The 15471-nt window shown below is 63.5% G+C and overlaps 1 protein-coding gene across 4 annotated transcripts in view; it reads left to right on the forward strand.

The window, feature by feature from the left end:
- CDH4 (cadherin 4) overlaps positions 1–15471 on the forward strand; it is a 540313-nt gene that overhangs the window by 508644 nt on the left and 16198 nt on the right. For all 4 annotated transcript variants that reach the window (XR_009249149.1, XM_058686129.1, XM_058686130.1 and 1 more), the window contains exons 8-9: positions 1527–1664; positions 14252–14437. Coding sequence is in view for 3 of the 4 variants with exons in the window: in XM_058686129.1 (XP_058542112.1) it covers positions 1527–1664; positions 14252–14437 (324 nt within the window). In the remaining variant the exon portion in view is untranslated. The remainder of the gene's footprint in view (positions 1–1526; positions 1665–14251; positions 14438–15471) is intronic.

Consider the following 15471-nt stretch of genomic DNA (forward strand, 5'->3'; position numbering starts at 1 on the left):
CCGCGCCTCTCGGCCCCTCCCCTCGTGCCTGTCGCCCTGGAAGGCCTGTTGAGGAGCCCTGACTGTGCCTCCCCACCCCCCATCCAACGGATCAGTCCCCTAGAAGGAGTGACCCAGGCGTGCACAGAGGAGCGGTTTCCTGCTCCTCCAGGGGCTCCTGTCACCACCTGGAGTGACAGCCAGGGGGAGGAAGTGGGGGGAGGATGGGGGCCAGGAGCCAGCACACCCCCCACCCCCACACGCGTCCTGACCCTGGAGTGGGCTGCACCGGGCCCCCAGGCCACGGTCACATGGGACAGTGGCCTTGACTGGTGGGAGGACAGGGCAGGTTCTAGGTGGGAAACAGTGTGTGGATGCTCCCGAGCCCCCAGAGCCCCCACCCCAGTCCAGGGCCCAGCCAGATGGACTTCGTGAGCCCAGACACGCTCCTCCCAGCTTGGGGAGGGGCTGCCACACTGTCACCTCCGGGCAGCACATCCCTCCTCTTCCAGAAGCCTCCCCCGGTTTCCCCCGCCCTGGCTCCCGGAGAAGCTTGTGGTGTCCCTGCCCAGCCTGCCCCGGGGGTACCCGGCTCATGCTTTCTGGTGTCAGAGCCCAGGGCTGACGCACGTCTTCTGTCAAGGGCCAGACAGTGACCGTTGTAGGCTTTTCCGGCCACGTGATCTCTGTCACTGCCACTCAGCTGTTGTCGTGCAGAAACAAGCCACAGACAGCGCGCTAATGAGTGGACGTGGCCCTGTGTCAGTACAACTTTATTTACAGATTAAAGAACCAGTGGTAGGGAGATTTGGCCCGAGGGCCGTAGTTTGCTGACCCCTTGTATACGCTTGTTGGGTCACGTGATTTCTCTCCAGGCCCCTCAGCGGCTCCCAGCTGTCCACAAATATCCAGATGCCTTATCAGGCACCAAGGGACCTCAGTGGACAAGCTCACTATTCCTCAGCATCTCTGTTGTCACCGACGGTCACTTAGGAACATTTAATGCTCTATGTGTTGGGCACTGCAGTCGGCTTTGGGGACACGGTGGTGAGTAAGACAGCCGTGGCCTCCCAGAGCTCCGTTTGGTGAGCACAGACAACGAGGAAACGATGGCACAAAACCGTAAACTCAGAACCCTGTTCTGAGCCGCGGATTTGGAGGCCGGTCTGAGGGCGGCTCTTGGAGCCCTGGCGTGTCCGTGGGATTGCCCCTGTCTCTGCAAAGTGTCCGTCCCTGGTTTCCCGAACCCCACGCAACACGGTGCTCTCGGCCCCCCGTTCTCCCTGCCGCGTCGGCACCGATGATCCGCGCCTCCCGAAGCTGGGAACGCCGAGACGAGAGCAGCCAGGCCGCTCCGGGCCGCGCAGTGGCCCCACAGCAAGCAGAGGAGAGCGTTCTCCCAGCAGCTCAGGAGCCGAGAGCGGCCAGGGCCCCTGCGGGCAGCGTCCCACCCAGCAGGGGCCGGCCACGGGGAGCGTGCGTGTTGATGGAAAGGACGGGCCGAAACCCAAACTGATGCCTGTTCCCTCCCACCCCTGTCCCTCCAGAAAGTGCAGCAGTACACAGTCATTGTCCAGGCCACAGACATGGAAGGGAACCTCAACTACGGCCTGTCGAACACGGCCACGGCCATCATCTCGGTGACAGACGTGAACGACAACCCGCCGGAGTTCACCACGAGCACGGTGAGTACGCAGCTCACGGCCGTCGGGTGCGGCTCGTGCTGCTTCTCCCCTCCCTGAGTGTGATGGAGGGACGGACAGGGGGGCCGCAACGGCCCTGGGCAGCGGGAGGCTGACGCGGAGGGGGCCTCCCCGGGGTCTGCGGCGGGAGACAGGCGGGAGGGCCTGCCAAGGCTCTGCCTCCGGGGGTGGGTGCGGGGGGACGTGTGCTCCAGTCCGGCACCGCGAGGCCCGATGCTGAGCCGCAGCTGACGCTCTGAGAAGTGCCCGGGACAGACTGGGCTGGACACTGTCTCCGGAGTTGACCCGTGGTTTGGGGGCCCGGTTCGCTTTGGGAGGCACGCGTGCAGCTGCGTGTGGCCGTGTGTGCAACGCGACCTCCTGTGGGGGGGCTCCTGCAGGAGCAGAACGTTGCCGTGAGCAGAACGTCGTGGAGGGTGGGGACACGCCGGCGTTCCTCCCCCTCAGGCAGAGCTGCCCACACCAGGCTGCTCCCGGCCTGAGTGACCAAGTGCGCTTGGTGGGCATTCATGCGCCTCCGTTCTGAGTCTAGAGCCCACGAGTCGCAGAGACCAGCTGCGCTCATGCCGGCACATCCCAGGGGCAGGGCCCCGGGGTCACAGATTCAACAGCGCTGCCCCGCCAGGAGCCCCTCCCCAGGAAATCCTCACGGCCCACTCAGTGCCCGGCACGTTTGGTGACCCCCTCCTGTGCCACCCAGCCGTCTTCGGGGGGCCGGCCCTGCTCTCTCCCCACTCACTGGTCCACACCCTCCCCGGATGACTGCCCAGGTCCTTGGAGAGCAGCGCTGTGCACCCCGGCCAGGGCAGGCGCCCGTCCTCAGGTGTGGTGGGTGCAGGGGCCAGGATGGGCGGGAGGGAGGGTCAGGTCAGCAAGGGCCCCCAGAGTGGTGCTGGCTGGCGGCTGCCACCCCAAGGTCTCTGGATGGCCTCTCAGAGCCACCGCCTCTGCTGGGGTCCAGGCTCCCGGAGGGCCGACTGGGTGAGGGGGCCACGGCAATAACAGTGACAGTAATGGCGACAGCACAAGCCACGCTGGGAGCCTTCCCCTGCCAGGCTCTGGTCCCCCCAACCTTGTGAGGGTCAGGGCCTTCGCCCGACAGTCCCTCAGTGACAGAGGCTCAGAGACACGAAGTCACTTGCCCAGACCCTCACTGCTAGCCCCTAAGTGGGAGCGGCTGGGATTGGAGCCCAGAAGCTGCACCTGCTGTGCAGTGAGGGGGGAGGGGGGAGGGGGAGGGGAAGGCGGTGGGGAAACAGAGAGGAGACCCCTCCTTCTCCCCGAGAAGGCCGGTCAGCGCCAGGAAGACATCTCACAGGCCAGAGTCTGGGAGACGAGAGCCTCCCTGGGGTCCAAGCATCCTCTCCTCCTGCTTCCCCACGCCCCACGCCCCGAGCGTTCCTGTCCCCGAATCACAGAGTCCCCAGACCCCACAGCCCTGTACCTCCACCCCCCTCCCCAACTTCCCACATCCCGGAACCCGGCGGGGTGGCCTTGCCTGTGGGGGCGCAGCGCCATCTAGCGGGCGGACGGTAGCTTGCACGCGGGCGGAGCTGCTGATCCACAGCCCACCTGGCGAGGAGCGGGCTGGCTTCCGCGGCCACCTGCTCTCCTGGGCCAGTGGGCAATGGCAGGAAAGGCCCTGGGCCAATGTCCCGGGGAGTCTGGACATGGGTGAAGCGGCCCCGAGCGACCCTGGAAGGAGAATAATGCCCAGGCTGCAGGCCCCAGCAGGGCCTGGCACACACCTGGCCGGTAAGACCTGGCTGTCTTCCGGATACGCCAGGCCCGCGCTAGCGCCTGAACACAGCACCCTCGGGAGCAGGACACCTCCCAGAGGTGACCTTGCAGTGAGGAGCGGAGCCAGCACCACGCCAGGCATCTGACATGGACCCTGGCGGTTGCGCCGAGTGGGTGGGCACCTTGGACACTCAGAACCCACCTTCCGCCTCAGGGGTCTCAGGTGGTCCCGGGCGGGTGCCCAGGCAAGAGGACACTGTTCCCGGAGATACGCTCGTGTCCTGGTGCCAACTACGAACCCTTGTTGTCTGCTGGGGCGGTGGTACCAGCCCTTGTGACCACCAGGATCCCCAGGAAACAGCCTCAGGACCTCCACTGTCGCCATGGGAACAGGGCAGAAGGAAACCAAGCCAGCTGTCCCTGTTGGTAGTGAAGGATGTGCTTCCGGGCATGGGCCACCATAGTGACCCGGGGAGTCAAGGAGTCAGCCCAGCCCTCCTGGTCACCTCCAGCCACCACGGGGTTTGGCAAAAGCTCCCAGAGACCGGACAGGATGCTCAGAGCCCCCACCTGCCTCGAGATCCTGGTCCGCACTTGCACCCAGGTGCCCTGGAGAAGGTGTGGCCACCCGGGGAGGGCAGGTGATGGCACAGACCCCGGTGGCTGCAGCGACAGGCGGAAAGGCAGAGGGCTCCGGCATGGGGCAGACCAGAGCCTGCACCCACCCTCCTGCCCCCAAACAGCCTGATTCTTTTACGCCCAAGATGGTCGGCCGCTGCCTAATACACCAGGAGCCAAAGTAGACACAGCCCATCGGCTCCAGACAAGAGCTCCCAGAGAGACCTCTTGGTCTCCGGCTTCGAGTCAGATGGAGATCTTGCCGATGCTGTTGAGGTGTGGCGGAAATGCGGCATAACGCACGGACCTTCCGGGAAACGTTCCCACCGGCCAGGAGCACAAGCCCGTGCCCGTCCCCAGAGGCAGCCCCCACCCCTGCGTCCATCGCCAAGGTGACCTTTGCTTGTCCTACGACATCACGTGGATGGAGTCACGCGGGCCGCACAGTTCTGCGGAGCCAGGCTTCTCTCATCCAACAGAACGCCCGTGGAGCCCACGTCTGTGGTTGCACCCGCACGGTCGGACAATCTCCTGCGTTCCTGGGGGTCCCCCGTGGCCAGCTCAGATCTTTGGACCATCTGTGAGCACCCCGTCCGTGCATGCCCTCCTTCGTTTAATCACTTTCTCTGTTTTAAAGATTGTTCTGAATGACAGTAGTTCACGATAGCTAAACTTTGTTTCATAGAGGAAAACTGTATTGATTATAAGGGAAAGGGAATGTATGGAAGTAAACAGAGTAAACATAAAGGGGGAGAGAGTACGGAGAAGGAGAGAGAAGGGTTCATGCATCAGATCGGGCGCTCACCACATCCAGCCTCCCGGCTGGGGAGGCCCCACGGTGAACGGCCCGGGTGGGGTCCCGATTGAGGGTCCTGGGCAGAGCGTCCTCCCCTCGGGGGAGGCTTCCAGCTAGCTCTTCCCGCCCGGGCGACGGATACACCGCCCGTGTGTGGTCCCCGGTTGCTCATGAAGTTTGTCTCGGTGCCGTCCCCAGCCAGCTGGGTCTTCTCTGCTTCTCTTACGGCATCACTATCCCAGGAACCTAGGCGACTGCGTATCCTTCTTCCCTCCCTGATGCAGTCCAGGCGGCCAGCCCGGTCCGGCTCCAGGGGGTGAGCCAGTTAATCCCTCTTGGCGTCAGGAACAGAGGGTCCCGTTCTGATCCCAAGTCCAGATACGGAGCGTGAGCCAAGCAAGCCGCCATGACCGCGTGTGTGGCTCTACGCACAAGACCCACGAACGAGTTCTAGGCAGAGTGGAGACCAGGCTGAGCTTCCAACCAGGTAGTTCGCACACACGGTAGCGTAACTGAAAAGGTACCAAGGGAGCCACCGTGACGAAGGCGTCCCCTTCCGCCCCACGCCGCCTCCACCTCGCGCCCCGCTCTGTGCCTGGTGTCCTCCGACTTGGGTTCTTTCACTCACGATGTGTCTCAGAGACCCTCCCGTGTCCGTAGATTCTGAGTGGCCTTGGGATGTTTTCAGTGCTCGTTTGGGAATAACGTCAGGCTCACACAGAGTCGTCGGAGCGGGAAGGAGAAACAGAACAGCCACGTGCACTGGCCACCATCACGTGTCCTCCGTGTCCCCGTGCCACTGCTGTGTCTGCAGATGGCCGCCCGGACCGGGGACGGAGCCGTAGCATCATGGCTGTCACGCCTAGAAGCTTCTGTGTTTCCTTAAAGGACTTTTCCCCCGACGTGGCCTTGGTGGTCATGCCTAGAAGCTTCTGTGTGTTTCCTAAGAGGATTCCCCCCCGCCCCCGATGTGGCCATGGTGGTCACGCCTAGAAGCTTCTGTGTTTCCTAAGAGGACTTTCCCCCCGATGTGGCCTTGGTGGTCACGCCTAGAAGCTTCTGTGTTTCCTAAGAGGACTTTCCCCCCGATGTGGCCTTGGTGGTCACGCCTAGAAGCTTCTGTGTTTCCTAAGAGGACTTTTCCCCCCGACGTGGCCTTGGTGGTCACGCCTAGAAGCTTCTGTGTTTCCTAAGAGGACTTTCCCCCCGATGTGGCCTTGGTGGTCACACCTAGAAGCTTCTGTGTTTCCTGAGAGGTTTTCCCTGACGTGGCCACGGTGGTCATCACATACATGGCCACTGCCCCTTTTTCCACCAGAGACGACTGAGGCCCAGAGGGCTAGTTCCAGGCTGCCCAAGGTCACACAGCGAGACTGTCAAACCCAGAGCGCCTGCTGCCTCGGGCCCCGCCTCTGCCATGTGGCTGTCCTGTCCCCTCCTGAGGCAGAGCACATTCAGCAGCCACAGTGAGGGCCCCCGGCTGCCCCACACCCGCTCCTGCGGGCAGGCCTGCGGGGGGACCACCTCTGCCCCCCGGCCTAGCCCCAGCCCAGCTCTGCCAGCCCGAACCCCGTCTTCCCCTTCACACGCAGCCGCACTGAAACCCCCGTGGGCTCCCCCAAGTGCCAGTCCTGGGAGGGCCGGGGAGGGAGCGAGGGGAGGGAGCGCTGTGTGGGGCACCAGGAGGGGGGACGCACCAGGAGGAGGGCACCCCTTGATCCGCACACACCTCTGAGAAGCGGGCGCCACAGAAGCGCACGGAGACCCTGGAGAGAAGGTGCATCTGACCCCAGACGTGACCCCCGTCCAGGCAAAGGGCAGGTGGGCACAGCCTGGCTCCCTGGAACGTCCCGCCTGCTCCTCCTGTGCCCCGGCCGGCCTCGGGCAGGTCCCAGGCCTGGAGTGGGCTCAGGGTCTGAGAGTCAAGGAGGAGTGCTTCAGCGGTACCTCGGATCCTGATGTCCGCCAGGACAGCGCTCAGGGAGGCGGCCTCGCTACGGTCAGACCCGAAGGCCGCTGCGGCGGGGGGTGGGGGGGAGACCAGTTTCCGGGCAGGAGTGTGCGCGCGCCCCCCCCCCACCCATGTGCTAACGTCCTGGTAACTGGGTCACATGGCAATCGTGGGTTAGATTCGGGGGTCAGGGTGGCCCATGGTGTGTCCCTGGAGACGGGTGACAGGCGGGGCCCAGGACGCTGCTTGGCACAGGGGTGGTGGGCGGGGCCGAGGGCCGGCCGCCTCCCCGCACAGCCAGGCTATTTTTATCGAGCTTAATCAAGAACAATCAGCAGAAGCTGAGGAGATGGGGGGATTTGCATGATCCAATTCCTACCCTTAAATGTTAATTAAAAGTCATTTCCCCTGTGCGTGTGCTGCCGCGAGGTGCCCCCGCCGCAGGGCTGGCGGGTTGTACGGCCATTGGACACTCAGCACCCCTCGAGGGTGAACGTGGGGGTCAGCTGGGAGGGGGGGGGCTGGTGGCCCCCAGGACGCACTCAGCCCCCAGGACCTCCTGCTGGCTTCGTCCTCGGGTCCCGGAGTGAAGCCTGGATAGCCGGGGTCCCAGGCCCCTGCCACCAGCTCAGCCACCCTCCCTCTGACTCGCCTGGAGTCAGGAGGCCCCTCACGAGCCTCCTGCCTGGTCCCTCCTAGCCCTGTAACCTGGGCTGATAGCCGGATCTCTCTCAATGTCCCCACTTTACACAAAAGTGTCATCAGTCCCAAGGGGATGTCAGGAGGGTCCGCTGGTGTCCGTGAAGGTTTACGCCTGGAACCGTGCTGCACTCTGAACGTGCCACGGGCGGCGGCCAGCCCGTCGCAGCAGCACAAGCAGGCCCCCGCCTTCACACACTGGAGTCCTGCCCCAGCTCTCACTCTGCAGGCGAGGGACTCACAGCGAAGTCACTAGAACTCTCCCTGTCAGCCCAGTTTCCTCATCTGTTGGCGGGGGGGGGGGGGGGGGGGGGGGGGGATAGAAGCCATTAAGATTAAGATGCATTATTATGGCAGTTTAAAACTTGGCAGCTGATAAGACGCGTTTCCTCTTGTCTCTTTGAGAGAGAGAGCAGCAGAGGGGCAGAGAGAGTGGGAGAGACAGAGAATCCTGAGCAGACTCCACATTCTTGGCACAGAGCCTGACTCGGGGCTCGATCCCATGACCCTGGGATATCATGACCTGAGCCGAAGTCAGGAGTCGGATGCTCAACCGACTGAGCCCCCCCGGCGTCCCCACTGTATGTGGTGACCGCATGGCCTGCTTCCCGTCCCCAGAGAAGCATGGATGAGATTACATGTGAAAACAATTAATGTGGTTAAATTAAGTAATTTAGTTAAATTCAAGTCAGTGTTAAAAACAAAAGGGCATGTGATCATGGTGCCCGCCCCCCCACCCCGTTCTCTGGAGATGGGACAGGAGGACAGTGAGTGTGGAGGCCAGCACTTGGCCCCCAGCGAACTCAGCCCTCCCCGGGGCTGGCTGGGCCCGCACCGCCTGAAAGTGGGCCCGCTCTGGCCCCCCAGGTCCTGTGAATCCCAGGTCTCCTCAGCTTTTCGACTTACGTCCACAAACCCAGGAGAAGGGAGAGATTTGAACTCAGCATGAGTTCCTGAGAATAAGAATTTGGCATCTCAAAACGGGCACGGACTGAACACCCTTAACTGCGCACGGACACTCGGTGCAAACTTCTGCCATAAAGAGTTACTCGGATCTCCTCCGAGCACCAAGAGACGGCAGGCCGGAGCGCCAGTCCCCACCCGACATCACATCCCACCACAAGCCCTTCCTGCCATGCCTGTGTCCACTTCCCAAAGATGACACGTTCTTCGACCCCCTGGGTCCCCACCCAGCCGGACTGCAGGCAGACATGGGGGTCAGAGGCTGGAGCCAGAGTCCCGGCTGCTAACCGGTCTCCCACACAGACCAGTCGCTAACCTCAGGCAAGTCCGGGAGGCCCCGTGCCTGTTTCCTCACCTGTGAGGTGGGGGACAGCTCCTCGGGGTGGGGACAGAGGCTCAGGGGGGGCATCCTGGCCCCCAGACCTCAGTCCCTCCCCTGTGATGTGCAGGGTGAATAAACACAGCCTTCAGGTTGCTTCTGGATCAGGGCCACTGGTCCTCCAGTCTGATTCTGATCTGAACTCAGAACCCAGCAGAAACCATCATGATTTTACTGGATACAAAAGTAAATTCTAAACAATAAAACCACTGGAATGTCCAGAGGCGCATCTGTAGTTACATATGCCAGCAGAAGCCAAGGACAAATGGAGGGGCAGTGCTGGTGTGTGCCCGGGGTGGGGGGGGGAGGCTCCACGGAGACCCCTCCCCAGGTGCCCACCCAGCACCCACAGCCCCATCCTGGCCAGACGGGGACTCCCGGGGCCGGCTCTCCAAGCTCTGCTAATGACTGTGGCACGTCCCTGAGTTCCAGGTCAGGGAGGGCACCCCTCCTTCCCGGTTAGATGCCCCACCAGTGCAGGGGGTGCAGACTGGAGAGGAGGGGGTGCAGACTGGAGAGGAGGGGGTGTCCTACATCCCAAGAGGCGGCTGGGGGAGGGTCAAGTCCTCCGGCCCACGCACGCGTCTTTTAGGACTTTTAGGACCAGCCATGGTTCCAAGTGATCGGAACAGAAACAAAAACACAGCCTCACGGGTTATGCTGTGGGGTGTGGACAGGCTGGCGTTCTCTGTCCTCTCTGAATCCTGCTGGGTTTCACTGTCCCCACCCAAATCCTCCTCTATGCTAATGTGACCTTCCCCTGGGAGCCCTGCGGATTTCTGCCTCGGAGCTGTGTTTGTGCTAGATGAAATCCTCCCCGCCCCCGGGGATGGGGCTACATTTGAATTCTGGATTACCATCTAGGCGAGACACTGTGTTCCGGTGATCTTAAAATTCCTTCTTTCCCAAATATCTGCCTTCGCATCCCATGAGGCATGGGAGAGGCTTTCCCTGTGCCCGAAAACCTGAAAAAATTAAATTAAAAACTCATTATGGCTAGGGGAAGGTTAATAAGAAAATCCTAAGCCAGATTTATCAGCTTAAGGCCCTTCTTTGTGAACCTTTATTAAACTCGCATGAATTAAAATAGACTCTTGGAATAAACTTCACCCAGAGTCTGGGAGGAATCGGGCTCCGGGACACACAGGTCTCACCTGTGCCGTGAAGCTCTGGGACGGACCCCACACCCCGGAGACAGAGCAGAGCAGACAGAGGTGCCCATTGGGCCAGCTGTGGTGACCCACGGGGGCACACCCAAAGCCCGGCTCTTAGGTGACACTGCCCGGACCCACCCCAGTCATCTAAACAGGGAGGAAAGCTGCCAGAGGCTGTGAGCGGTCACAAGACCCGAGGGCCCGCCGTGTCGGGCACGGAGGCTCCAGCCGGAGCAGCCCCTCCTGTTGCCCACGCTGAACTGGGTGCCATCCCCGTAGGGGCCAGAGCATGGGGCCTCTCCGTCTTGCTTCGGAATCAGGCAGGCGCGTGCAACCGGCAGGTCCTAGGCCACCTGACCAGCTCGTGGCCGTAGAGGAAGCTGCGAAAGCAAGTTGGTAGAAAATAAAGAAAGGGATTCGGAAGGCGCCAGACAGCCAGGGAGCCTAACAGTCTTAACCAAAAAGAAACTTAACCAGAAAGTTACTGACTCTGGCGACTTAACCAAAAAGAAAACTCCTCGGGTCTCAGAAGCCAAAAACCAAGCACTGACTTCAGGCACGGCTGGACCCGGGCCCCACGAGCCGCCGGGAGCCTCCCTCGGGACACGCCTCCTCTGGGCTTGGCATCCTCAGGCTGCGGATGGCGACCCCACCGCACCCAACGCTTTCAGGCAGGTGTGGGTGCAACACCCAGGCCAGAGACAGCACCAGAACTCGGTGAGCCCCGGCTGGCTGGTGGAGGCCACGTGCCATTTCTGAATCACCGAGGTGGGGAGCATCGCGGCCTGGAGAGGGGTCCGCGATCTTTTCTGTAAAGGGCGTAAAGCCATCACTTCCAAGTCTGGGAGCTCCAGGTCACAATCAGTGAACTCCGCCACAGGCAACGTGTAAACGAAGGGACGTGGCTGTGTGCCGATCGAACTTTATTAACAAGACGGGCTATGGCCTGAACTTGGCCCTGTCGTTTGCCAGGCCTCCATTCCCACCAAGCCCCTCACGAGAGTCCGGGCGCCGAGGCCCCAGGACCACAGATGCTCTGGGTCATCCCTACCTCTGAATTCCTAGACGGTCTGGGGAGGGCACACGTTGCTCGCCGGCTTCCCCTCTGCCGCCTGGGAGGTGGGCAGCGGGCGTCCCTGGCCCCGGTCTTCAGTTGAGGAAACCCGCTCAGAGGGGCCGAGGGACCCCCTTAAGCTTCCACGGCTGCTTGAGGCCAAGCCAGGCCTGCGCCCACCTGGACGGGCTCCCTCGGGCAGGTGGCTTCGCCCGGTGTGGTAGGTGCTCTTTTCCGCTCCCGGGGAGCTGGGCCCTCCCTCTGCGGCCAGGGAGCTGTGCTCAGGGCCCGGAGCCGGGCCGGGCAGTGTGCCAGGCCCTTCGTGCCCGTTCTCCATCCCCGAGCCTCGGGGGAGGCGGCGTGCCCGTTTTGTGGATGACAAACTCGGTTCTCATTCAGCCCAGGTCAGCAGCGCCCGGGTGGTCACAGCCTCCAAGAGCGCCTCCTGCACTGGGGACATGGTGACGTCCGGCAGAGGGCGTGGCCCTGGGTGCGGCAGGGAGGCCCGGGCGAGCGTCCACCAGCAGGAGGTGTGTCTCCGGAGGCTCAAGCGACACCAGGCGGTGGGACCTAGGCCTGCTGGCTCAGTGCGGTTAGCAGACTGGCCCCAACAGGGGGCCCTGAGTCTCCCTTCCCCCACCGCCCCCCCCACTAATGCAGGGGGGCCACTGTGCCGGCTCCAGGCCTTCCGCTGCTTCCTCTGCCCGGCTCCCACCTCCCTGAGGACCACTGGGGGGCGTCACCCCACACCTGCGCTCCTCCCAAGAGCTCCAGGGACCAGGGCACCCCGCATGCATACACGCACGCACACACTGCCCAAAGCAGCCCTGTGCCCCCCCCGCAGGATGACCCGCCTCCTGGCCCCCAGCCCCCCAACCCTCCCTTGTACTCTCCAGGCCTCGTGGCCAAGCCTCGGCAAAGTGCCCTCTGAATGCCCTGCCCCCATAGTCCTCTACCTGAGGCCTCTCCGCCCCAGGACCCGGCCCCACCCACAGCGATGGCAGGGCCGCTCCCTCCCCGACAACAAGTGCCTGGGATCACAGTCAGGCAGGGCTCCGCCTCCCCCCTCCACGTTGGGTCTCTGGCCACTGGGCTGAATAGCCCTGCTGTCCCTTGCCAGGACCTTGATGCTGTGCACTGTGGCACCCCACAGTCCCACGAGGGTAGGGGCCGGCCCCCTTGCTCCCGGCTGAGTCCCCGGGGCCCTGGGGATGGAGGGAAGAACGCCCACCAGTGCGCCTCCCGGAGGCCGGCCTCCGGGCCCGCAGCTCCCGCTGGTGGGAGCAGGCTCGGGAGGACAGCGGCGACCGGGACCTGCTGGAGGAATGGGAGCGGCCGCAGGCCATTAGCTCGGAATGGTCACCGGCTCCAGCACCCCCGAATCCCACGATAGGATCTCGTGCTGCTGCGTGGGACGGCGTCTGAGGGCCTGGTGGGAGAGATCCTTCTTGGATAAATTCACAATTGTTCTTGCTGACCAGGTGATGCTATCAGGGTTTGAAGACTTGCGAGGACCAGGTGACGAGGGCCCTTTGTGCGCGCCTGAGCGGCTGGGCTGTGGTGTTCCCGGCAGGACGTCGATGCCCAAAGTCCAGGAGGCTGACACAGGAGCCTCTCCTGAGCCTGTGAAGTGCAGGTGAAGGTCTGTGCTGTTGCCTTGGGTTAAACAGAGCCCTTTGCAGCCCCAGAGGCAGCCGACCTTGCCGGGGCTCGGGTTCCTCCTTCGCTGGGCCTGAGGCCCCAGGTCCCCGGAGCCGCACACCAAGCACACACTGGCCGAGCTGCAGGGTTCTGACCTCCAGGAAGCCAGAAAGAGCAGAGCCACCAGCCCCGACGTCACTGACTCACAGAACCACCGATGGCCACCCTCGGCCTTCAGGCTCCCGGTTCTGGGAAGTCACCCCCTGTGTTCAAGCCACCGTGGCCCAATTTTCTGTTCTTTGCACCCAGAACCCCCTCGCCAACGACCAGCTGAGGCCCGAATCTTCGAGTGCCCCGGGGCAGAAACCGGTGCGGCAATCCAGGCCCAGAGCCGGGCTGGAGGGGCCCAGTCTCTCCCAGGATGACCCAAGCTCCCGAGGGAGAGAACCGGAGGCCGGATGCCACACCCACCAGCTGGCGTCCGTCGCCCAGGGGGAGGGGTCCCCTCAGAGCCAGCCAGCTAGCCAGCCCCGCACGGGGGCCCCGTGTGTAGGGGCCTGGCCCTTGGGCTGCCGTCAGCCCCGGACGCAGAGTGTCAAAGAACCCAGATGGCAGCCGCAGCGTCCGAGCCGTGAACGCACGGCTGGTTCCACGGTGGTGGAGGACGCGTGACCGGCTGCCTGACAGCCCCCGCCGGGCGTTTCGAGACGCACTCAGGGGTGGTGAGTTCGTTCTGGAGCAGAGGCCAAGGCCCGCCGCTCCCTGGGGGCACAGGAAGACCGTCCTCCGCGTAAAGCAACGCCATGCCTGTCCTGGGGGGCGAAAGGGCGTTTTGGGGCCGCGGCCCCCCAGGTGGGCACAGGGCAGCGTGGCTGGGAGGCCTCGTGCGCTGCGGGTGGTGGTGACGGGGAGTCCTGTGAGGCTCGGGCACCACTTCCGCTGAAACTAGGCAGGCACGGAGGGGGCCCGGGAGGACGAGGGCTGGGAGCCAGGCTGCCTGGGGCCACTCCCAAGACTGTCTCTGGATTCCTTCCTGCCCGGCCGGTGACCCAGCCCACGGTGACAGGGGGCTGGTCCTCAGGACTGGCACTCTGCCCCCCACTTTGTGGTGCCCCAGGGTCTCTTAACCTCTCTTGCTTCATCTGTAAAATGGGGGTGAGAACAGGGTTACCCTGAGGAGATGGCATGGGCAGCGCCTGGCACGGTGCCGGGACCGGGGGTGGGGGGCAGGGAGCCCGGGCAGGATTCTCCCGGGAAGCCCTGCACGCTGCGAGCACGTGCTGTGGTGTTCGTGTGCCCAGCTGTCACACGGGCCTCCGGGCACACGGGGAAGGTCTGAAGGGGGTTCAGGAGGGAGGCCGGTACGCACGTGTGTGCAGGTGCCCGTGAGCCTTGGTCTGAAGGTGGTGGGTACGGTTCTGAGCCCCGGGCCGGCCGGGGGCGGGGGGGCAGGGCCCGGAGGGCTCTCAGCAGCCACCGTGCGCGCCAAATGGGCCCACTTGCGGGCGAGAGGGGGTGCATCCCCGGGGCTGGTCGAGGGGCCCGTGAGAACACTCTCTCCTTGTGTTCTGCAGTACGCAGGGGAGGTACCCGAAAACCAGGTGGAGGTGGTGGTTGCAAACCTGACCGTTTTGGACCGAGATCAGCCCCACTCGCCAAACTGGAACGCCTTCTACCGCATCATCAGCGGGGACCCCTCGGGGCACTTCAGCATCCGCACGGACCCCGTCACCAACGAGGGCATGGTCACCGTGGTTAAGGTGGGTGCCCTCCTCACTTCCCGCCAGCTGTGGCGAGCTCCACCCCGGGCCGCGACCCTGGGACCCACCTGCTGGACCAGAGGCGGGCTCCCGAGGACCTGGCCGTGTGACCTCCAAGGACTGGGTGGCCTGACCTGCCACACACCCCCCCCCGCCCCCCAGAGACCACTCTCCTGTCCCCTCCCTGAAGGCCACATCGCTGCCTCAGTCCAGGAATGGGTGAACCCCATCCCTGGATCCCGGAGATAAATCCAGCTCAGCCACGAAGGAGTGTTTCCTCGTCCGGCATGGCGGGACTTGTTTGTCTAACGTCTGAAGATTGGTCATGTACCTTTCTGAACAGCTGACGCCTGTGCCTTCCCTTCCCGGTGCTGTGTTGATCCAGGATTTGGTGTCGCAATTTATAGACAAATGTCAAGACCGGTGTTGGGGATGGGGGTGTGACGACGGGGGGGCAGGATGAGGGGCTTGGGGGGATTCCTGCATCCCCAGCGCGGTCCGGGAGACAGGACGGCGCTCTCGTCAGAAGTCACAAGTGAGTCCTACCACACGTGCACCTAAGACTGAGTTTCACGGCCCTTAACGCTGGGTGCACAGGCGGCCTCACCGTCCCCACGGAGCCCGGACCGCGTGTGCAGATGGCATCCGTCACCTGCACCGCGCTTCTCCGTTTTTCCTTCTTTGCGTTGTTACCCACCCGGGGCTTTCCTCCAGGCTCTCGGTTCAAAATGTTTTTAAGGCAAGATGGGTGTTGAAAAGCACGTTCGGGTTAATTTTGCGTTCTCTGGTAAAGACGGCATCCTTTCAGACGTTGTCTTGCAGAGGAGGGTGGCCAGGAGGGGGCGCGGGCGGTGGGGGGCTCTCAGGGGAGGCAGGCGGCTCTTGGCTCCCTTACCGCGGGCACGGGCCAGTCGCCCTCGCTGTGCCCCGGACGCGCAGGGCTGTCGCTGACACCGCAGCAGATCCTGGACAGAGAAGGGCAGGGCGGCGCCTGGAACAGCGCCTGGAAGGCAGTGAGAGCTCACCTGACAGGA

The sequence above is a fragment of the Neofelis nebulosa genome, chromosome 9 (assembly GCF_028018385.1).
Source record: "Neofelis nebulosa isolate mNeoNeb1 chromosome 9, mNeoNeb1.pri, whole genome shotgun sequence".
In the NCBI taxonomy this organism is placed as follows: domain Eukaryota; kingdom Metazoa; phylum Chordata; class Mammalia; order Carnivora; family Felidae; genus Neofelis; species Neofelis nebulosa.